Source organism: Coenobita brevimanus, chromosome 38 (genome assembly GCF_032717465.1).
Source record: "Coenobita brevimanus isolate Jiangsu-jjx chromosome 38, ASM3271746v2, whole genome shotgun sequence".
NCBI lineage: Eukaryota > Metazoa > Arthropoda > Malacostraca > Decapoda > Coenobitidae > Coenobita > Coenobita brevimanus.
In genome coordinates, this window is record NC_136991.1 from 51,101,194 (window position 1) to 51,124,294 (window position 23,101).

Sequence of the window (23,101 nt, forward strand, 5' to 3'; positions counted from 1 at the left end):
TCACGTAAGGATATAATTAATCTTTTCTGCACATTGTCTTTCTGTTTTATCTTCTTGGTTTATTCTTGAAGGAGGTTGTGGTGGAGTGGATAGAGGAATGGCCAGGGGATTGTGGTCGTGGGTTCGATTCCGGCTGTGGCAGGGAGAGTTGACAGAAGTTGATATCGTTATGTTACCTACAATTTCGTATTAAAATAAATAATACTGATCCACCGTGGTTACTAGTGGCCTTGGACGTCCTCTGGTGCGGTTAGGAAGCTTATCACCTCTTCCTGACTGGTTTAGTTTGGATGTGGGTGGTTAATATCGTTTTGTATGTTATTTATTTAGAGTATGGCGATATTGGAAGGATTTATGTGACATAGGACAGTAAGATGTTATAAGCAAAATAAATCGCCTAGGAAAAGGTGTTAGGGAGCTTCCTTAACCGACGAGAATATCAGGCCAGGTGAAGTATGAGGGCTGCTGAGTGTATCAGTTCCCTCTCAATTTGTCGTGGATGGAATGCTGGATCTTAGGAACGGGCACCTATCCTGTGTTCAGAATTGGATATAAGAGGTTAGAGTATGAGAAACACGGTGAAAAACATCTAGTATTTATTCTTTCAGTGTGATAAGCTCTGTTCAGCGAATGTTAGTTCTTGTGTACCTTTTCAGTATGATTATTTTTTTTATGCGAGGGAGAAAGAACCAAAGGCCGCGATATTTTTGGTTATTCGTGCTACTGGCTTAACGATTATATTCACCTGAAGGGATGCCATCAGTGGAAGAAGGAGGATAAGATGTTTTACCATTTATTTCCCAGGAGACGGTGAAAAGTTCCAGGTGTAAAAATATTCTTAACAGTAGTAGTTGCTGTTAAGGAAAGGCGTATCTGAAGGCGAACCCGGCGGACTGCAGGCTGAAGTTGCCCTCCTCCTGCAGTTCATCATCTTCCACTCGGGGGGGGGGGGTATGGAGGGAGTCAGGAGGCGTTTGTTTAACCAGGCAGAGGATCCAACCGGTTATATCGGCGCCACCGCGAGAAGGCCTCCTCTCTGTCACCGAGAATAGTGTTGTAGTTTTAACATTGTACATCAACACAGCTTCGCCTTTGATGAACAGGAGTATTTTTTTTTTTTTTAATGTGTCTGTCAGTAACACCTCATATCATTCCTCACCGTAGCTTTCAACAAGAGCTATTTTCTCCTTTGATTTCAGTCTCTGTTCTGGTGGCGTGGCAGTTGTGCTTGTGGGTTTAGTGGGGCTTGGTGTGTAGGGTGAAGGTGGCAGGGTTGGTGGTGAAGTTAGCAGCGTGCGGTTTGTTAGGAAGGTAGTAGATTTTGTGTGACATGTGGAAAGTTTGGTTGTTAGGAAGATGGGATAATCTGTGGTGAAGTTAGCAAAGTTAGGATATTGGCAAGACTGTTATTAGGTTGTTATTTGAGGTTAAAATGAGCAAAGTTAAGTTTGTAGGAAGGCGGAATAGTGAAGTTAGAAAAGTTAGATTTTAGGAAGACAATGTTTGATGGATGTCAGTAGGAGAGTGTGTCGTGAAAGTTAACAAAATCGACAAGCACAGAGTTGAAACTACGGCACTGGTAGGAAGGCGGAATGTTTTGTAGCGAAGTTAGGAAAGTTAGAGTGTTAGGAAGGTAATGTTTGATGGACGTAGGTAGGAGAACTTGTGAAATTGGCAGTGTTAACAGAATCAACAAGAATAAAAGTTAGAATTACGGCACGGGGGATGGAATGGGTTAATGGTGAAAATACTGGCGTGAAAAACAAATATGATAAATGCCTACCTCCGTGACTACTTAAAATTCAGCCAGACCCGACTCGGCATTCAACCCAGGGGCGTGGTCCAATTTCCCCAAGTGAAAAATCAATGGGGTGTAATTTATTGAGGTTTTGTTTGTGTTGAAAGGAGATTTAACGATTTTTGCCTCTTTTTTCTTTTTCTCTTCGTCTCCCCCCCCCCCTTTTTTTTGCGTTGGTTAAAATGATGTTTGGTCATGTGTAGAGGACAGAGAATAAGAGTGTATGTGAGGTGGAAGGGGGAAGGGGACAGGGAGACCGAGGATGAGGTGGAGGGATGGGGTTGAGAAATAAATGGGAAAGAGGAGGGTGTGAGTTGGAGTGGCTGACAATGGGGTGCTACTGACTGTATGTGAGGGGAAGGGGGAAGGGAGGCCGAGGATGAGGTGATGGGATGAGAAAGAGGAGGTTTTGAGTTGGAGGGAGGGCATCCTAAAAGCAGATGACAGTGCGACATGGAGGCGATTTGTGTGTTACTGCCTTTTACAGGATAGATAGATAGATAGATAAACAGATAGATAGAGGTTGACTGTAGGGCTTGTGGATTGAAGATGGGAATGTTAAACAGTTTGTAGTGAGGAAGGTTAAGAAGATTAGTTTTGAAGAGTGTTGTGCTGTTGGGCAGGTTGTTTGAGACGAAGAAATTCACGCGTTTCAGAGATGGTAAAGTGAGGAGAGTGTAATATTAAATTTGCTTGTGTTGTCAGGAGGAGAGGCTGTTGTAGTTAGGATATTTGGTTGGGTAAGCCGAGGGTAGGATGACTTAAAAGAGGTAATGTCCGGGGGTGATAATGTAGTAGGTCGTTGTGCACACTTGATGTCTTTTTACCGAGGCCTCAGGAGTGACTCATAGCGGAGGGCCTGGCTGTGTGTGTATAGGGCAGCAAGACCACATAAACATTTAGCGACGGGCCTTCCCCTCGTCCACACGTGTCTGTCGGCCCTTCGCCCCTTCCTGTCTCATACTATCACCTCACTGAACTCTCTGTATCTTAATTTTCTTGCTCCTCTCTCATTCTGTCTTCTAACCAGCAGCCATAGCCGGATACTTGCCTTACCTGCCTTCGTACTTCATCCCATACCTGTGTCTGCTTATATTACCCCGCCTCGCTATACTTTTTGTGATCTTACTTGCAAACATAGCTAAATCTCTCTCATTTTCTGTCTTCTAACCTGCAGTCATAGGCAAACGTGTCTGTATTTCCATCTCACACTTGTGTCTTCATATATTACTTCCCCTTGTCTTCCACGTCGTCCCTTTATCTGCATACATCACCTCTCTTTGCCATATTTTTCGTATTCTTACCTGCAACTCTGACCAAACGTACGCCATCATATGCCTTTGTACTTTCCTAACCACATATTTTTATCAGCTTATATCCCCCTTTGATGGTGGTGTTTGTCTTCCTTTTCTCCTCCTTCCCCTGCTTGACTTGTGCGCCTGTGAAATCTCTCCTGCCTTCATTTATAGGCAGAGCTGTCGCATTTTAACCTTTCTTTCTTCCACCTTATGCGTTTCTCTTCTTATTATCACCTTTTTGATATATATGTTTGTCTCTCTTTTCTCAGTCATCTTCTGATCTGTCTATATCTTGTAAGTCTCTCTCGCCTTCTGCTGTAGCCCAGCCTCTTTCATCAATCTGTGTACTTTCTTTTCATACCTTTATATACTTTTATTTCTCATCTCTTGCCAACATACTTTCACCTCATTATTTGTATCTGTTACTCCTTTCATCCTGATGTTTGTCAGTCTTTTCCCCTCCTTCTTCAGGCTTGCCTATACCTGCTCCATCCCTCCTGCCTTCTGCCAGTTATATTTAGCCTTGGCCTGTGCCTGGTTCCCTGTGTCCTTTAGCCGCCATTGCCTTGACTGTCCCTCTGGCTGTGGCGGTGTGTGCCAGTGAGGTGGTGAACAGTGATGTGATGACCAGTGACTCTCCCGGGACAGAGCAGCACCGGTGAAGGGAGATGCGGGCAGTGATGAAGTGATGAGATGTGATGCTGGCACGACACAAGGAGTGCTGACCCAGGTGCTGGTGTGAGCGCCATGTTGGGTGCCACCAGCCCCGTTCACAATGACACTGTTACCTTCTACCTTGGGGAGGAGGAGTCGTGTCATACCCAGGCATCTGATCCTCAGCCTCAGCAGCAGCAACTTTACCTGGAGCTGCAGCAGCAGCAGCTTTACCCGGAGCAGCAGCAGCAGCAGCTTTACCCGGAGCAGCAGCAGCAGCAGCAGCTTTTCCCGGAGCAGCAGCAGCAGCAGCAGCTTTACCCAGACCAGGAGCAGCAGCTTTTCGTGCAGCAGTACCTGCAACAGCAGCAGGAGCAGGAGGAGGAGGAGGAGCAGCAGCAGCAGCAGCAGCAGCAGCACCCTCATTCCCCAGATGCACTCCCCGATGACGAGATTCGCCCTAGCGTGTACCTTTTGCGCCCTTGTGACTGCCTACCCCACCTCAGCCACATTGAAGATGGTCTGGTGGAAGAGCACTTTGTGGAGACTGATCCAGATGTGTTGCAGCTGCTGGACGCACACAGCCCCACGTTTGAGGATGCCGGGGTACAGGCAGGACAGTACCTGGAGTGGCAGAGGGCCCAGGGCAGCCTGGACCAGGCCAAAGACGCCGCCACACCCTCCTGCATTGACGACCCAGACCGCAGTGACCCATCTCCCTTGCCCACCTCAAGCCACTCCACCAGACTCCTGCTGCATGATGACACAGGCCTGGCAGGGGTGGACAACCCTGCCCTCGACCACACCGAGGACCTTCCAGCACCTGCTGGACAAGACCACGTACGACCCAGGCTCTGCCAGGTCAAGTCTCTGCCACCGCTGACTGATGCCCTGGCCAGATTAGAGAAGACCCGTGCCCAGCTGACGTCCCGGCCATCTGTGTTTGGCCACGGCACTTTGGCTACAGTTATGAGGGCCAGTGTCCCCTCAGACCTGGTTGTGAGTGAACGTGTGCGGTGTGGCGGCCACCCCCTCCAGCCGCAAACGCCGTCGCCAGATACCCAAGTGGCTCGTGGAGACCGAGACCTAAAGACTTCAGATCTTGGTGGAGACACTCCAGCCGAGAGTGTGCGGGAGTATGATGACATCAGCGTCACCACCCTTGTCTCCCTCCACGTCTCCACGCCTTCCCGCACCCGCTCCTCCAGGTCCCTGGGCTCCCTTAAGTCCGCCAGGTCGGCCAGGTCTTTGAGGTCGGCCAGATCCTCCAAGTCCCTCAGATCTCAGCCGTCACGCAAGTCGTGGGTGAACGTGTCAGTGCGGGGCTCCTCCCTGTCCTGCCCCACCTCCTCCCTCCTGCCTCCCGACCAGGACCGGCCTGCCTTACCAGGTACCTTCAGCCTGCCCTGCTGCTTCTCGTCACGCCACGCCCTCACTCACCACTTGCTGCCACCACTAGCTTTACCCCACACCTCACCATGCACGGCCCACCAGCGTCCTCTTCACGCTTGTGCCACTCATATTAGCCCACCATGCAGTATGCAATAGTGGACTGCCTCAGCACACAGCATATTGTCCATTGTACCTCAGTGGCAATGTCCGGGGGAGAATATAGTGCTGTCCCCGGCGCTAACAGCATCTTGCACACAGCACCAGTCACCAGCAAGCCTGTCACTACTGCTACTCTCTGTACTGCACTATACCTTGCATCCCTTACTGTCCCTTTGAGTTTTAGTGATTGCCTTATATATTTTGCTATTTTCTGGAGCTCGGTCATTCATATCTCTCCTGCTGTCCACTTAATAATTTCCTGGAGCGAGTCACATATATAATCATACACAGGGTGGCCCCAAAATAGCGCTACACTAGAAATTCGTCCAGTGTTTCCTCACGTGTTGTGGGAACGGTTCAGTCTCCTGATGTGGGCGTGGGTGTGGCAATGAGAATAAAAAAATAACTTAAATGTCATTGATAACTCTAAGCCGTCCCCGCAAGACACGAGGAAGAAGCGTTATGTATGGACCACCCTGTTATTAACTCCTTCATTTTAGTGGTATATTTATTCCTTTATATCATGCTGTCTCCAGACGATTTTATCCAGCATAGGAAAAGCCTCTGGGACTGGAGGGGTTAATGAAGGCTGCATCTAACCCCTCCAGTTCTACATATCCCCCTGTAGCTTAATAAAACCGTATGGGGATTAAAAGAGGAGACTGTAAGATGGGTCATTGTACTATCTGTTAGTTACTCTAGCTTCTCTCTAGCATTTAGTCTAATTTCTCTCTTTAGTATTTAGTCTTTATCTCTAGTATTTAGTGTAGTTTTCCTCTCTAGTATTAGGCTCTCTAGTATAGTATTTAGCCTCTAGAATTTACTGTAGCCTCTCTCCCACTTTAGTCTCACACTCTGTCTAGTTAATATTTACTTTAGTCTCTCCGGTACAGTATTTACTCCAGTCTATTTGTAGTAGTTACCCTAGTTTTCTCTCTCTAGTAATTAGTCGCTGTCTAGTATTTAGTCTCTTTCTCTAGTATTAGTATTTTGTCTTTCTAGTAATAGTATTTAATGTCTCTCCATTATTTAGTTTCTCACACCTACGTTGCCCTGCTGATCCAAATGCACAGTCTCTTTGCCCACCCTCACAAACACCAACACTCACTCCCTCACCCATTCACACTCACACTTCACTTAATCTCGTTCACACTTTATCACACTTCACTTTTTTCTTCGGTCACTTTCAGGCGGAGTGTTTAGTCAGCACCATTACCGTATTATTATTATTATTATTATTATTATTATTATTATTTATCTGAAGCTCCCATGCCCTGGTTTTTCTCATGTAATTTATTTTGTGTGTGAAGCTACGTGCGGATTTATTTAAACTTTTATTTATTTATGTATTTACCAATGAAGTGGTGCCAGGATTCCAGGGGCTTGAATGGGGAGTGAATGGAAGTGTGGCTCATTCAAGTGGGCATATTTTGACTGCGTTAGTAGTTATCTCATTGTCATTATTATTATTATTATTATTATTATTATTATGATTATTATTATTATTATTTTATTCTCTTGGCCCTACCTCCACCTTGGGATGGGAGAGGAGGTCTGGGTGATGATGATGATGATGATGTGATGATGATATGATTGTAATGGTGAAGATGATTTTTTTTTGTTCATTATACCGTATACAGTTTTATGGCTTACAGTTTATGCAGGACACAGGGTAACATATCACCGTTTTGAAGGTATACCATAGATTTACACTCTTCATGCTTGGAAACATCATACTGCGGAACATAACCTAGGAGCACCGTGTATTTCAGTAGAGTTGGTGTGTACATTATTATTATTATTATTATTATTATTATCCAAAGTAGAGATTGCATGACCGGGTAATTCAACATGCATAAGTTCCAGAAGGTAAAAGAATGCGTGCTTTCTCAACAATGGACGATCATGCTGAGTTTTAAAAGTTGCCGCAGCATTGAAAGGACAAGCAGTGAAGAACTCGTGAGAACAGAGCCTTGTTACTCCCTGTTAACCTTTGTAAGTGGTGGGATACGCTCTTTGAATGACGACAGTCCGCTTTCCGAGATGGCGCCTTGCTGTGTTTGGGAGGGAAATGTGTTACTGTTAAAACCGCAAGAAGAAGAAGGCGACAGCGACGACGACAACGGAGATGAAATGTTAAGAGTGGAGTGGTTTTTCTTTTTGAGGTCAGGGTCCATCTGATGTATGCAAGGAATATTGCGACAAAATGGTGTTAGTCGTTGTCGAATGCTGAAGAAAACTTATGTACACTGGATTAAAAGGGAGAAAGAGAGAGAGGGAGAGAGAGAGAGAGGCAGCACCTTCCCCTCACATACCCCACCTGATATCATGCCCCCACTCACCCCACTGTAACTCGTCAGCCAGAAATGACCCCGTTCTTGGGTGCCAGGGTGAAGGCAGTGTTTTTTTTCCATACCTATTAAGTCGTTCGAAAAATAGGGGTAAAGGAAGGTGGATATAGTACCAGTTATATAGAAGTGACCCGTATTATAAGTTACAGTTGAGAAGGGTGCCTAAAGAACCTGGTTTATAGATATTCAAATTCAAAGTCATATAACCTGTATAACGAGTCTCGGTTTCTCTCGTGTATATATTCGTGCCTTCCCGCCATTTCTCTGTTTGTGAGGTTTGAATGTTCGTCTGTCACACTACCCACCATCCTCTCTACAATACGTCTCTTGTGGTTAGACTAAATTCTTTATATTCACGTTTCTCTTACTTGACAACACCTGCCAGTAAGTTTTTTTTTTTTTTTTAATGCATGGAAGAAGGAATCCATGGGCAGAAACCTCCTTCCAAGAAAAAATAAAAACAAAATAACATACACGTTGGGGGGACGCTCACGTAAATCTCGTAAGATGACCATTGCATTGCATAATTATTGCACGGTGCTGGAGTGGGGGGCCTCCGTACGGTGGCACTGACTTCGTTGGACGTCTCGGCTGCCGGGGAAGCTCCACCACCCAGTCATTTCGGTGCCAGCACGTGAAGGCCTCCCTCCAGCACCGATTGAAAGCTTTGTGTGTATATGTGGAGGAGGCTGTGAGAGAGGAGTCAAAACAAGAGTGATGGATGTGGGAGGGAGGCTGGTTTGGGGTGGAATAATTCTGATCTGATATATGTACAGCGATAGGCTTCATTTTAACTTTGAATGAGATGGACCTGATTGGTTTGGAGTTTGGTGAATGTTTGTGAGCGCTGGTATTTGAGAGTGAATGTAGAATCTAGTTCATTCACATTAACTTGACCTAGATGTATGTCTTTTTGCAGCTTATTTCGTGTAGCTTAGCAGTACAATAAGACAGTAGTAACAGCGTTGCATACTCTCCTTAGTACTTCTTCGTGACTAGCATCATATTCTGGTGTAAATTTCCTGTTCTGGCAAATTTTAAGATGGAGAGACCTTCAGTTTTACATCATCATCAACATCATCGTCGTCGTCGTTGTCATCATCATCATCATCATCATCATCATCATCGTCGTCTTCGTCGTCATCATCATCATTCATCATCTAGACCTCCTTTCTCACTCTAGGCTGGGGTGAGGCAAGGTCCAGAGAGCCAGGAAGAACTTGGCAGAATAAGATACTAACCAAATTCCCCAGCCTTTCATAGTGGAAACCAAGACTGTGCGCTGCTTGGGTGGTGGGTAGTGCTGGGGAAGGCTGCGAACGGGTGGCTAGTCGATGAACGACAGGAAGAAAATAGGAGTAACAGTATTTTCTATTTTTCATATCTTGTCATACTGAAACTGTTAACGTAGACTGTGTGTGTGTGTGTGTGTGTGTGTGTGTGTGTGTGTGTGTGTGAGAGAGAGAGAGAGAGAGAGAGAGAGAGAGAGAGAGAGAGAGGAGATGGGAAATAGTCGGAGGGAAGGAAATAACAATAAGAATAACTGCATCTCTTTTATTTTCTTGGAAGGACGTATAATAATGTAAGAAAGCTAAAAACAGCGATGTGGCAGTGGAAGGGTTAAGGATGATGGCGGAGTGTGTGGCGAGGGGCGGTGGGTGTGGGTGGGTTCTGTTGGGGAAGGTTAGTGACGGGGGGCGGGGTTGAGTGGTTGACGCACGGGCAGGACCACCACCGCCTCTCCCTGGGTCCTACCAGTGCTACACCCAAATTCCCAATGCACTCATCCGCTGTCTACCACGAGGTTATGCTTTTTGCCTTGTGATATGTATTTTTGGATGCAGAAAATTACCATGATTACGAATATACGGGGAAGTTAATGGTTTGCTGTATTCCCTGTTAGCCACCTACCATTTGCGTCCCACCAGCACTGCACACAGTATAGTTCTTTTTACTTGTGGTTCTGAATGTGGAAAAATAAGACTATGCCAGTGGTGGGGAAGGGTTGGGTTTGTGATGCAGGGTCATACCACTCCCAGGGTCCAACCAGCACTACATATAATGCCAATTTATGTACTGGGATATGCATAATGACGATATATGTATTGAGATATACATAATTTGTATTGTTTGTACTCGGAATTGTTATTGTGGTTGTGTGTGTGTGGGGGGGGGTATTTTCTGGAAAGCGAAGGACCATATTGATCTAAGGCCCTCCTACAGAGAGAGAGAGAGAGAGAGAGAGAGAGAGAGAGAGAAAGAAATTCTTCATCTTTCAGCATGCTGTGATAGTTCTGAATCTGTATTAGTCCCTGTGGGATCCACTGCAACATTATACTTTCCTCATGGAGGGAGAGTGATGGCGAGAATTAACCCTTCCTCATGCTGGCCAAACACATACCAGAAAGGGAGTAGTGAAAATAATGTATATGTTAAATCCGCGTGTTTTAATGGTCAAGCTGTGACAGTTTGAATGACAGTAATTAGTGTCAGTAATTAGTGTACACCGGCAATGAGCCAACTTAACTTGGCCAAGATTTTTGTCTTTGGTAGCAGGAAAAAAAACCATGACTGCATCTTTTCCATGTCAATTTAAAAAATATATATTAGAAGCCCCCCCCCAAGAAAAAAGAAAGAAAAAAAGAAAGAAAGAAAGTATTAATTGGTGTAAGTGGCGGGACCATGGGTAGTGGTGGAGATGATACATTAGGCCAGGTGGGAGTGAAAAGACTATAGTTACTGTCACCGTTCCTAACACATCCTGTTTTGTTGTTCATAAACGGAGATATATTAGGCTAAGTTAGAGTGAAAAGAGTATAGTTTCACCATAACTGTGCTCTTTTCACCGTCCGATCAGCGAAGTTAAGCAACGTTGGGTCTGGTTAGTACTTGGATGGGTGACCGCCTGGGAACACCAGGTGCTGTTGGCATCCCTACGTGTCAAGTGGGGTTGGTGGAGGATTAGTGTCCCTCCCTGTAAAACAATTAACTCTAAGCCCTTGGCCACCCCGTTTGGGATACATGGCGTCTGGCAATGAATGAATGATTACCCTTTTTTTGTCTCGATTTTCATCATCTTGGTGGTTGTTTCCCATACCACAGTGGCAGGAAAGGACAAAACAACGGCTCTACATCTTTTCCACAGCACTTCTTCGTGACTGGCATCGTAGTCTAGCATTAATTTATTGTTACAGCTAAGCAGTGAAGAGGGAGAGATGGCAGTTTTAGGCCAAGTTGGTGTGAGAGGAGTATAACATGGATTTATTTGTTTGTTTTTGCAGATGAAGACTCTGGGGGTGGTGGTAGTGAGGGGGAGGGCGGCGGGGGTGTTGGAGGCGGCGGCGGCGGCGGGGGCGGGGGTGGAGGCAGCCTGGAGCATCGCATCGTGTACCTCAACGAGCCTCAGCCGTACAAGTACTGCTCCAACGCCGTCTGCACCGCCAAGTACAGATACAAGCTCCTCTTCTTCCTTCCCATGTTTCTCTTCGAGCAGTTCCGCCGATACGCTAACATATTCTTCCTCGTTATTGCTCTCCTTCAGGTGAGGTCAAGTAGGTCATTATTATCCTTGTTTGTCTATCTGTCCATCTATCTGTCTATTTGTCTATCTATCTGTAGCCAGGCGCCTTAATTCCGTAAGGGGTGGCCACATACCAGTCGCCTGCCTGTCGCCCTGTCCCCAGCCATTTCGCTGCCCTCCCCCTAACTTAGATCCCTCTCTCCCATATACCTCTCCATTCCATTCCTCCACCTCATCCTCGGTCTCCCCCCCCCCTCTCCACTTCACTCACATGCACACCCCTAGTTAGTCTCTCACTCTCCATCCTCTCCACATGGCCAAACCACTTCAATGTGTTTCTCGTAACGCTACCTGGCTCATGTCTAATTATTTTGTACTGATGAAAAAATCCCCTTACAGCCTAAACATTGGAGATTATTGCCATGAATGTTTTGGCTGGGAAATGAGAAAGTTATCTGGTCCCCTTTAACGCATGGCATTTGTATTGAGCTAAGAAAAAAAACGCAGCCGAAGGGTTGATAATTTACGACGCAGGTAGGTCTTAATTACGATTCAGGTGTTAATTCGCACGTACTGTAAGTGATTCTAGCACCTCTGTCAATATATATATATATATATTTTTTTTCACATAAATGGATGATTGAATACGGTAAATATTGCAGTGATGTAGTAGTAGAAGTAGTAGTAGTAGTGGATGTAGTAACCTCAAGTTCGTCTGCATGTGAACCCAGTAGACTGCAGGCTGAAGTTGCTCCCCTCCTGCAGTCCACCCTCCTTATGGGGGATAGGGAGGGAACTGAGGGACGTATGTATAACTGGGCAGTGGAGCCGCCCAGTCATATCGGTGCCACCACTTGAAGGCGTCCCACTCCAGCACGGACTGGGGTAAGAAGGTCGTTAATCAATGTAATACTGTGAGGAAACCTGGTGAACATTGACAGCAGGGTGAACACGGGAACTGCTGCCATAGAGAAGTACGCAGTTGTTTGGCATATGCAAGCCAGGCAAGTCACAATAACATAAACGAACACGCACATCGTCCACCACCACGCACTTACTGGAAGAATACACACGCACACACGAATCGGGGACCATGGAAGCATTGTTTTACACACACACACACACACACACACACACACACACACGCCATGATTCCGGGTAGCATTGCGTTACAACAGACTTCCTTGACAGAAGAGGCACTGTCCTTACACACCTCAGGGCGATATTCTTGTGCGGTGAGGAAGCTTACTAAATAACATCCTTATGGGTTAATTTCCGTAGCTGCTTCCTTAACATATTCTTGTGTGTGATTCATGCAGTCGGTGTCGGTATTCAAAAGATACAAGAAGCATAAAACAGAATATTAATTGGTAGTTTGGAAAATAAATCGCCAAGGAAGAGGTGCTAGGGAGCCTCCTTACTCTACGAGAATACGAGCCATAGTCACACTACATCTGGCATCCCTCTCACTTGCAAAATGATTCTCTGTCTGGGTGATGATGGTGATAATGATAATGGTGATGATAATGGTAGGGGTGATGATAATAATGGTAGGGGTAATGATAGCGGTGATGATAATAATGGTGCAACATTAGCGATTTCCTATCTTTTATCTGCGTTGATTTTTTTCCCTTGCCATCTGTTGAAATCCTTATCGCTTCATTATATCTCCATCATCCACTCCACGACACCACACTGCATATTTTCTCGTCGTCCTCCTCCTCTTCCTCCTCCTTCTCCTCCTCCTCCTCCTCCTCCTCCTCTATGCTACGTACAGAATCATTCACATATCCAACACTTGCGTATGCCTTGTGTAATTCGTAACCCAGTTGTTTTTTAAGGTAATCTATAATCTTCTCTTGACATTTATCCCTCACTCAATGAACACGTTTCTAATCTGTTCTTCTTCTTCAATTTCAAATTAATTTTGTGTCTTTCAGGAAACATAATCTCCCCCTTCGTTTCATAGAAGCATATGCATAACCACAGTAGTGTAGGATTCCAAAGAAAAGAGATTATTCTGTTCACACACACACACACACACACACACACACACACACACTCTCTCTCTCTCTCTCTCTCTCTCTCACACACACACACACACACACACACACACTCTCTCTCTCTCTCTCTCTCTCTCTCTCTCACACACACACACACACACACACACACACACACACACACACACACACACAATGCATGCCTCATAATGACATTCCAGGAACATACTCTTCCTACGCGAGCGCGCACACGCACGCACACACACACACACACACACACACACACACACACACACACACACACACACACACACACACACACACACACACACACAAGGCCAAAGAAGCACTGCAAAAGCATTAATTTAGGCCCCAAAAATGCACATTAAGTAAAACGAACATATATAAAAAAAAAAAAAAAAAAAAGAGGGAGCACACACGCATCCATGACGTCACCTGTCTCCATGATTCATCTAGGCTGGTAGACATCGATCCAGGACAGGCAGGGTGGCGGGAGCAAGGTTGCCAATTGAGCGTTTTCCAGGTATATCTTGAGGTGTTTACTGCCATTTAGCGGCATTTTTTAACGTTCCGCTAGAAGAAGTGTACTTATTTTCTCCAGATTTCTACAGTGTTGGCATTGTACCATTGAATTTAGTTCCTTTTGTAGTGGAATTAAAGATATTTTGTTCTATTCAGCGATAATCTAGCCTTTTCAGAGCAAGTTTAGCGATATTTGTAACTTTGGACTTGCAACCCTAGTGAGGGGAGGGTGCCAGATGTGATTTTGGCATCCAAGGGGTTGGCTGTGAAGGCGTGGGTGGCTGTAGGAGGCGAGAGGCAGGAGCTGGGGGCAATACGAAGGATTTGATATGTGTGGGAGTCCGCTGGGGGGAGTTTGAAAGGATAGGGAAGGGTTTGGAATGAGTGGGAGGCCGATGGAGGAAGTGAATAGGGATATGAAAAGGTCTCGATTGTGTCGGAGGTTGATGGAGGGAGTTTGGAGGATATGGAAAGGTCTGGAAGAATGTGGATGGATCTGGAGTATGTGGGATGCCGGTGGGTGGAGTGAGGAAGGATATGGAAGGTTCTGGATTACGTTACGGGGGTCGATGGAGGAGTCGGGAAAAGGATGGAAGGATCGCTAATGTGTGGGAAGCAGAAGCCGATGGAGGGAGTTGGGAAGGATCTAGAGTGTGTCGGATTAAGAAGGATCTGAAGTTTGAGGGAGTCCGATAGGGGGAGCTACGAAGGCCATGGAAGGTTGATTGTGTAGGAGGTCGATGGAGGGAGTGAGAAAGAACATGGAAGGATTTTGTGTAAGAGGGTATGGGAGGTTGAAAGAAGACGCTGGGAGAGAATATGGAAAAAATCTGGTTTGCATAGGAGGATTTGGAGCACCGATGGTGAGGAGAAACATGGAAACTTAAAATGGATGATGTGGGGGACGGATGGAAGGAGTTAGGAAGAATACGAAAGCATGTAGGCAGCATGAAAGGGTGTGGGAAGCTGATGGAGGCTTTGGAAAAAATATGGAAAATTCTGGGGTGCATAAGAGGACGTGGGAAACCGATGAAGGATGTTTGGTGGAATATTGAAGGGTCCAGCAGACTGCATGGAAGAGTGTGGTAGTAAATGGAAGCGACGGAGAGGAAGTCCATTAAGTCTGGAGAAGGATCTTGGAGGCTGTATGCTGCAATGGTGGATGTGAAAGGGAGGAGAATGGCGTCAGTAAGTGCAGCATTGGAGGGTTGTGGGGTGCTTGGTAGGATATGCATGGACAAGTGACAGCGTCAGTAAGGGTGGCTGTGTGATGCATGGGAGTAAGTGAGAGAGTCGGGAATGGGGTCAGTAACCATATGAATAGATCTATACTCTGTTCACTTGAATGTGGTATAGAATTGCCGTCATTACATCATGAATGTTGAACAGTAAACATTAGCGTAACACTTGAATATGATGCTAATCATGAAGAAGTGCAGTGGAAAGGATGTAGAGCCATAGTATCGTCTTCCGCAATTGAGCTACATGAAATAAGCCGCAAAATGACGAAAATTCCGCCAGGTTAAAATGAACGCGCAATACCTGGAATGATTTTGGCGTCCACTTTGGGTGAATGTAGGTCGGGATGCATGGATGGATTGGTGTAGGAGAGAGACAGACAGGTTTTAAAGGCGAGTTGTGGACCTGCAAGGGGGAATGCCTTGGCTGCATGAGAAAGACTGGGGAATGTGTGGGCATTGGATAGTGTGAGGCTGTGTGGGGTTGTGGAATGTGTGGGGGTTGGGGAGTGTCTGGTTGTGTGGGCTTGTGAAGTGTCTGGTTTGGGGGGTTGTGGAATATGTGGGGTTGGGGAGTGTCAGGCTGTGTGGGGTTGTGGAATGTGTGGGGATTGGGGAGTGTCAGGCTGTGTGAGGTTGTGGAATGTGTGGGGATTGGGGAGTGTCAGGCTGTGTGAGGTTGTGGAATGTGTGGGGGTTGGGGAATGTCTGGTTATGTGGGGTTGTGGAATGTCTGGTTATGTGGGGTTGTGGAATGTGAGGTTGTAGAATGTGTGTGGTGGTGGAATGATGGGGGCCTGGTGAGAAAGACCATAATGTATGGAGTTGTGGAATATTAGGATTTGGGGAGTGTGAGGTTGTGGAATGTGCGGAGACTGTGGAGTGTCAGGTTGTGGAATGTGTGGGTACTGAGGAATATGTGGATTTAGGGAATATTGGGTTGTTGAGCTGAGTTATGGAATGTCATCTTGGGGTGTGCTTGGTTGTGGAATGTATGACTTTTAAAACTGAAGTTCTTTTGGAATGTGTGGGTGTTGTGGAATGTGTGGGAGTTGTGGTAAATCAGGGGTTGTGGAATGTGAGTGTTAGGGAAAGTGGGGTTGTTGTATATTCAGTTACGGAATGTGTGGAGATTGTGGACTATCTTGTGATTGTGGAATGTTTAGGGGTTGTGGAATGTTTAGGGGTTGTGGAATGTGTGGGGGTTGTGGAATGTTTAGGGGTTGTGGAATGTGTGGGGGTTGTGGAATGTGTAGGGGCTGTGGAATGTATACACAGTGTGGAATATGAGGGAGGTGTGGGATGTGGAAATCGTGAAATATATGAAATTGTGGAATATGGGAATTATGGACCCTGTGGGAGTTGTGGAGTGTTTGGGGGTTTGAACTTGAGGTTGTGGAATGTCTTGGGATTGTAGAATGCCTGGAGCAGTGTAATGTTTATGTTTGGGGCATATGCGTGGCTGGGGAGTGTGAGGTTGTGGATTGTGTAGGTTGCAAGCTTTAGAAATTACCTTTTTTAGAACATCTGCAGGCATGGGGAAGGTGGAGGGTGTAAGTAATATTGAAATACTGTATATGGGTGTTATGGAGTAGAGAAAACAGCTGTAGAAGTGAGATGTGAAATTATGGAGTGGATAACAGGGAATATATTGGGATGGTATGGCCATGTACGAGGAATGCACATGGATTGGTTAGCAAAGAAAGTACAGTATGTGAAGATTAGATTGAGGGCAGTGTTGGCAGAGGTAAAACTTATGTGGTATGAAAAAAGAGGGTGGAGCAGTGTATTGGTGAAAGAGAATGAAGAGGAAGAGTGCTGGAGAGAGAGTGAGGGATTTGTGTGAGGAAAAGATAGCCAGGAGACATTTTTATCACAGCCATCCCCTGGTGCCCTGTCCGTGCTGATGATGGTTCTTTATAGTACTCCCTTTATTTGTAATCTCAGTATATTTGTTGTATTATTGTTTTATTACCTGTCAGATAAAATGGTGTGTATTAGTGATGTTGATTGACTGTACATTTTTTTTTAATCCTGTTTTGTTGAAGCGACATGTATCTTTATTAATTTCAGCAAATCCCTGGTGTGTCTCCAACGGGCCGGTATACGACACTGGTCCCTCTTATCTGCATCCTTGTGGTCTCAGCCATCAAAGAGATAGCTGAGGATATTGTAAGTACTTTTTATTATCGTCCGCCTTTAGCAAGGTGGAGCGATAATGTTTTTGCCAGCGTCTTTGTGTGTGTGTGTGTGTGTGTGTGTGTAAATATGTTACCATTGTGTGTGTATCTGTTACCATTATATCTCATGAATGGCTTGAGCAATCAACATGAAACCGTCAGGGTTCAAGATACGGCCAAAATCTTGGACAGGTTTGAAAATGGGCACCCGGGGCCAAGGTCAAGGTCACCAAAATGGCTGCCTAAGGTCAACTAGTTTTAATATGGATTGCCTCTTTGTGAAATGGAGTGACTGAATTGTATAGAGTTTTGCAGATTTTCTTCACATTTGGTTTGTAAGTAGCGTGTAACTTGACCAACAGCATATTCTGACGGGTGACCAACATTCGGCTCCTGAATGCTTTTCTTTCAGTTATGTAGCATGATGGACATATGACTGTTATGGTGGCTTTTAGCAGCTCTTCCTTACCAGTTTTTTTACTTATTTATTTATTTGTGTTTTTTTTTAACTTTAATAATTTGTATTCATTTATGCTCTCGGTGTGCTGTTTATGTTGCTTTAAAAAAGGGTTATATTTAGCATACAAGAAAATAATGAGCTGTATAAAGTAAAATAAATCACTAAGGAAAAGGTACTAGATAACCTTCTAAGCCATCCAGGATATAGCCATAGTCCTAATACATCTCAGTGCAGAGTAGGACATTGCTGTATATTCAGTTACTCACACACTTCTTGGCTGAAAAATAATGTCACATGCAGCACTTTAGATTGCAATTCAGCCTGGTAAAAGTTCAAGAAGTTTACAGGAATCCCTTATTTCATGGTAAACCTTTATATAATTATTTGTTTATATGATTTTAACTTTTTAGCACCCATTTTTCTATGTATACAGTAATTGCTGGTTTAACATATGTGATTGTTACAGTCCTTATGCTTGATATGATTGATCGATATCCACTCAGTTTTCCATAAATGTAACCCAGTCATATATGAACACACACAGCCTTCCTGGCAGAGGTAATATGCATAGCAGAGGACATGAAAATGGTCTGCAGTAGTGGACTTATCGGTATATTGTCATGAGTCCATGTTATTGAAAGGCACATTGGGAGAGCAGTGAAAGATATTTTAGTGAAGCTCAGTTCCTCAGACTCTTCCCTGCAACACCTGAGATTCAGATCCACAGCCCCACAGTTTAAAATTGGTTGCTGTTATCAACTTGAACACTACCTCCCTGTGAATCATTACACAACTTGGAGATTATGGTACTAGCTCTAATAGTGAGAATTTTCGGAGTTTTTCATGTTCTAAGTACAGTGTGCAGTACATATTTTTAATGTCAGAACTTGGTATCACGACAGAGTCAATGCATTCTTCTAGGGAAGAATGAATTACCTCATTTGAGAGAGTGAAAAGCCATTTTTTACTACTGTGCAGTATTCTTTTGGTTGCTGTACTTTAGCTTGCAGTGTACTACTATACAAAGTTAATTCCCCCTTATTTGTATTACAGAAACGGCATCGAGCAGATGATGAATTGAACAAGAGAGAGATTGAAGTGCTAAAAGATGGGCAGTGGCAGTGGATAAAGTGGCGGCACATACAAGTGGGTGACATCGTTAAAGTGCGGAATAATAAGTTCTTCCCGGCTGATTTGGTCTTACTTGCTTCCAGGTTAGTGAAGTGGTTTTGCGGTTGTTTTTTGTGCTCTTGTCATAACCAGTAATTAATCCCCTTCAGTATGATGATGTATTTTCCGTGTGATTATCACCTAGGTGTGCTTCTGTTATGGCCATCCCCTGTCTGGGGATCCCCAGGAGGGAGCAAGGCATCAGAGTAGATGGTGGCAATGATGATGATTATTCTCAATGTTTTCAGAGGATTCTCTTCAGCTTATAAGAGCACCACAGTACTAGAAGTTGTAGCCCCCAGGTTCATTGGAAACCAGTTAACTCCTTTCGGTGGTAGGGAGGAAGATGAATGACATTTGTACAGTATAACTAGGCGGAGGAATCACTGAGGTATGTTGGTGCCATTATGTGAAGGCATCGCTCTCCAGCACCACCGCAGTACAAAAGAGGGTAATGAAGGCTGTATCTATCCACTTGCATTTGAAGTCTATATCATAAGGAGAAAGAAAAGCCATCCGGAACTACCAAGAATATTACAAGAAATATGTCCTCAGACTGAAAGGATTATTTTTTATGTGTTCCGTGTCATGATATAATATGGCAGTAATCTGTGGACAGTAACAAATGAAGGTGTCTTAAGACTTAGCTGCCCTGAAATTAGAGTGCTTAAAAGGTGGATATGTAGTGCCTGTATGAAGAGTAGAATAATTTGTACAGAATTAAAATGCTTGGGCATTGAGAGCATTTATGAGGTAAGGCAGTTTTAGTTGATTTTGACATAGAGAGAAAATATGTGACATCAACTAGAATAAGTGCAGTGCATAACTGATTGTGGAAGGGTAAGCATGTTTGGGTAAACTAAGAAAAAAATGGAAGAATGTTCTGAGCAGAGACCTCAGGAATAGAAGACTTAATTGAAATGTTGCAGGAGACTGTGCAACGTGGATAGCAGCCGTCATATGAGCAGTGTTACATATACAAGCAGGGAGTACTGTTTTCTAAAAATACCAAGTATGTAATTAGTGTAGTTACCTATTATGGTTATATTTTGTCTTCCCTCTTCCAGTGAACCACAGGCATTATGTTATGTAGAAACTGCAAACCTCGATGGCGAGACAAACCTAAAGATCCGTCAGGGCCTCCCTCAGACGGCTCATCTGCTTGAGGCTCGAGATCTCATGAACCTCTCGGGGAAGGTGGAGTGTGAAGCTCCTAACAGGGACCTGTATCAGTTCACAGGCAACCTCAAGGAGACCAGCCGCAAGTAAGTCCAGTATGGGTTATGGAGGGAATGTAAAACATTTCCAGTTTTAGACATTCAGTGTTTGTGTTGATTCATTTCAGATAGTGCACCTAGGAAACATATAGCAAACCACATTAAATTGATAATTGTAGAATAGTCTAAGGATTAGCAGTAGTGAAAGGCTCAGAAAGCAGGGAAGTAGAAGAGATGTTGTTGATGATATTGGACAGGTTGACAATTTCATATCTTCAAGTTGTATGCTACAGGATGATGACAGTGATCTTATGGTAATAACTGTTAATGGTCATTATAATACTTGTTCTTTAACAGTAAACATTCCCATTAATGTTCTGGACTGTGGTAGCCTAGCCTTGAGCATTATTGCTTCAGAGGGATGGTATGGGATTAGCTGTCATCATTTTACTTCTGTCTTCCCATTTTACCAACAGTGCAGTGCCACTCAGCCCAGATCAAGTGCTGCTGCGAGGGGCCAAGCTCCAGAACACCAACTGGGTCTTTGGTCTGGTTATCTACACAGGACATGAGACCAAACTTATGAAAAATTCAGCCACTTCTGCGCCACTCAAGCGATCTACTGTGAGTAGTGCAAGTAACAGCTTCAGGGAGAACTATGATATCATGCAATATAACTGTGTTGAATGTAGTTTTTATTTGTTATATTTCTCAGTTCAGTATAGCGTTTGTGCTTAGGTTAGAGGATTTTACTGGGTAAGCTGTTTTTTATTGTTAATTGCATCAGGGACAGCCGCTGTTGGCAGACTAACCCAGTATTAAACCAAGGTTTGCCTGTATGATAGTTTTGTTATATGATATCAAGATTCATGCAATGTAAGCATAGGTACCATAAAATATGGAGGTGTTCCCGGTATAGTATTAGGGATATATTTCTTTTTTCAGGTGGATAAGCAGACGAACCATCTGATCATTCTGCTGTTCTTCCTGCTGATTGTTTTGTGCCTCATCATGGCTGTCTGTAACTCCCAGTGGGACGCCAAGCTACACTGGTACCTCTCCCTCGATGGTCAGTCCTCATTCTTTTTTCCATGAATTTTGTATTTTCAAAAGAATTTGCATTGACTTTTCTTTGCAGACACTCCCAAGTCTCTAAACAGTCTCAGGAACGTTTCTTATTAATCCTGAGTAGCACAACAACATAGGCAAATAGAAAGGTAGCTGATTTACTCTTCTTTCTCCTGGTTCTTTGTCTCTCTTGTTCCTTTCTTGACCTTGTTAATTACTCCATCTGTGTTTGTACATATCATATAGCTAAGGAGACATCATTTATCTCAGTTTCAGAACCACATACTACACATTCAGATGAGTCTGGGACCACAGCAACAACTGGAACCACAGTAACAACAACAGCATAGACATTTTTTCATACCTAATTCCTTCCTTAACTTTCTATTTATTGATACCTCTGCCTCTTCTCCTTCACATACATTCTGGATTGTTTCCAACAGCACCAGCTGGTTTACATACAGCATATACTTGTCAGAGCCTACCATATTGTATCTCTAGAGCCATTAATGATGCATACAACCTCATATTCCTTTTGTATAAACTGTCAGCCATTTTCTCCAGATTATTTTGTATGAGAGAGAGAGAGAGAGAGAGAGAGATTTATACTAGGCAGTTATACTTAAGAGTTTCTGGTATGTGCTTATGGGTGAGTGAGTCAGTTCAGCAGAGGTGGCCTAAAAGCAAAGCTGGAGTGATTTTTTCCAGAAATTAGAATCTGTAATAATACTGTATGTAAGTTTAGTTTAGGCCTGTGATCGGCATAACATAACTGTCTAGCATTAGTAAAAAAATTAGAATTACAACAGTTTACTAGCTCGTATGAGTTCAGTTTAGTTGGTTAATCCTTCTGATGTTTAACTGTATATATAGTATCATCATACTTCATTAAGGATGTGATTCACAGTGCTTGCAGTCTCTTTTGAGCTTTGTCTGTGGTAAATATGCATTCAGAGTAAACAGGTTGGAATCATGAATTGTGCATTTTGAGTGTATGCCATGAATATGTTCTTCCATCTGATACAGTTTGACATGGCATTTTGTCCCCATGAATATACTTGAAAACCGTGTTTGTGTGTGAAAATAGGAAGAGCATGCAATATTCATCTTTTGTACAACTTTCACCATATCTTCACCACACTGAGGTTTCCACAGCTGATTTGTAACAATATCAAGGTTTATCTAAACAAATTTGCATGATTGGGTATGACTTGGCTCATGAGAAGGCTTATTAACTCTAATTGTATATATTGAGTATAATTGTATATATTTGAGAGTATAAGGCTGCATGGTGTCAGTTTTCTGTGTGTTGTATTTTTTTTTCTCCAGTTTCTTTTCTGTTTTGTGTTTCAGTATTGCTTTCTTGTATCAGTAATGTAACAACGATCAAGGAATAAACATGTTGAATTTGTGAGCATGGGATGGAGTGAGAAGTTATCATAACTGAAACACTTGCACTTGGTTCAGGCACCTTTTATGTTATAATAATAATTATTATTTTTATTAGTTTGTACTTTGTTTCTTTGAAAGTCTGACTTGCCTTGGTGGGGTGTTTCTGGACTGATTGCATGCCTATGTTTACTGTGAAATATTTAGTTTCGTATGAAGTATTCTTGAAATATTTTATTTGGTGTGAAGTGTCCTTGTTTTGTTAGGGTGGTGCATGTACAGTTGCAATCAGTAGGTCTCTTACATTGCCTCCAAGCTCTGTCACAAAGCAAAGTCATGAGAAATTCTCGATCTGAAAACTAGTGTTCAGCAGGTTGGAAGGGGTGCAGTCTCGTTTCATTAGTTCAAGACCTGAGACTCATAAAATCCAGTGAGAGCTTGCAAAAATAGTTGTTAATATTAAAGAGGGCCCATAATATTAAAGAGGGTTGACACATCCCTCATTAGGTTGGAAATCCAGATGAGTAAAGCTTTCTATCTATCTGTCTGTCGTCAGATGCCCCAATCCCATAAGGGGTGGCCACAAACAAATCGTCATGTCGCCTTGTCCAGTGCCACTTCACTGCCTTGCTCCCAGCTCACACCCCTCCTCTCTCATATACCT

The 23,101-nt window shown here is 44.0% G+C and overlaps 1 protein-coding gene across 1 annotated transcript in view; it reads left to right on the forward strand.

The window, feature by feature from the left end:
- Window positions 1-3,843: 3,843 nt before the first annotated feature.
- Window positions 3,844-23,101, forward strand: part of ATP8A (ATPase phospholipid transporting 8A1) — a 66,804-nt gene continuing 47,546 nt past the window's right edge. The window contains exons 1-8 of the mRNA XM_080269974.1: window positions 3,844-3,974; window positions 4,257-5,140; window positions 10,934-11,193; window positions 17,027-17,125; window positions 18,647-18,807; window positions 19,831-20,028; window positions 20,457-20,604; window positions 20,926-21,049. Of these exons, the coding sequence (XP_080126100.1) occupies window positions 3,844-3,974; window positions 4,257-5,140; window positions 10,934-11,193; window positions 17,027-17,125; window positions 18,647-18,807; window positions 19,831-20,028; window positions 20,457-20,604; window positions 20,926-21,049 (2,005 nt within the window). The remainder of the gene's footprint in view (window positions 3,975-4,256; window positions 5,141-10,933; window positions 11,194-17,026; window positions 17,126-18,646; window positions 18,808-19,830; window positions 20,029-20,456; window positions 20,605-20,925; window positions 21,050-23,101) is intronic.